Source organism: Haliaeetus leucocephalus, unplaced genomic scaffold (genome assembly GCF_000737465.1).
Source record: "Haliaeetus leucocephalus isolate CR32 unplaced genomic scaffold, Haliaeetus_leucocephalus-4.0 Scaffold566, whole genome shotgun sequence".
Lineage (NCBI taxonomy): Eukaryota > Metazoa > Chordata > Aves > Accipitriformes > Accipitridae > Haliaeetus > Haliaeetus leucocephalus.
Window position 1 is genome coordinate 3,751,458 of NW_010973002.1, and position 1,042 is coordinate 3,752,499.

Sequence of the window (1,042 nt, forward strand, 5' to 3'; positions counted from 1 at the left end):
GGCAGCGCCCGCCCGCCGCCGTCGTTCTCCCCGCACGGCCCCGAGCTGAGACTCCGACCTGCCCCTCGTCTCGTTAACGGCGCGAAGTCCTTCTGCTCCCCGGGACCGGAGCGGCAGCGTGCTTCCCCTTCTCCCCCCCCCCCCCCCCCCCCCTTTTTTTTTTTTTTTTTTTTAATTTTAACTAACCGTTTACCTCCCCGAGTCCAAATTTCATTCCGTTTGCCAGCGCATTTGTTTAATTCCCGTTTGAGTAGGAATCGCGAAATACGCTGAAAATAATTAGGTTGAAAGTCATATATTTTTAAACTCCAGGCAAATGAAGAAGCACCGTGGGTTTCAAGGGAAGCTGCAGTTCCAATGCCAAAAAGGGAGGCCGGGGCGGGTACAGGAAAATAAAATATTTGTAAAATACGTCTGAACCTATAGGTTTGTACAACTGGGAAATCGTTCTAGATTAGCTAACAATTAAGTATAACTCCACCAATGTATCGGTGTGAGGTGCAGTTGTCCAGGAGACGATTTTGTATAGTATTTTTCTTGTAAATTACTTCCAGTAAATATTTGAAAATATATTGAAGTACACTTGAGCTTTTTTTTTTTTTTAATTTTTTATTTCTTTTCCTGTCATGAGAAAGCGTTATTGTTGCAGTCCTGGTTCACTGCATTCTTTTTCTGGACTCGTTCCTTGAAGTGTACATCAAATCGCACTTCAGGATATAGGTTTTGCTTGAATATTAATTTAGGTAGGCATACAACTGTAATTAAGCAAACACTATTTGATAAATGTTGAATGACATTTAATTTAATGGAGCATGTACTTATTTGCATTTGCTGGCAGTTCAGGTATAGTTACAGTGAGAGTTCTCCTATATTTCATAAAGTGGGTTTGCCACGACCCATGTATTAAATAAACTGTCCAAGTGAAACTGAACTAACGTTGGCCTATGTGTATTTCCTGAAAATAATATTGATAAATGTTAATAAACACTCCTAACACTACATTAGCGGTTTGCAATGCTGCAAACTAATTGTCTCATTGTAA

At 40.7% G+C, this 1,042-nt stretch overlaps 1 protein-coding gene across 1 annotated transcript in view; it reads left to right on the plus strand.

The window, feature by feature from the left end:
- Nucleotides 1–720, plus strand: part of SP8 (Sp8 transcription factor) — a 3,124-nt gene extending 2,404 nt beyond the window's left edge. The window contains exon 4 of the mRNA XM_010577661.1: nucleotides 692–720. Coding sequence (XP_010575963.1) covers nucleotides 692–720 — 29 coding nt within the window. The remainder of the gene's footprint in view (nucleotides 1–691) is intronic.
- The last annotated feature ends 322 nt before the right edge of the window (nucleotides 721–1,042 follow it).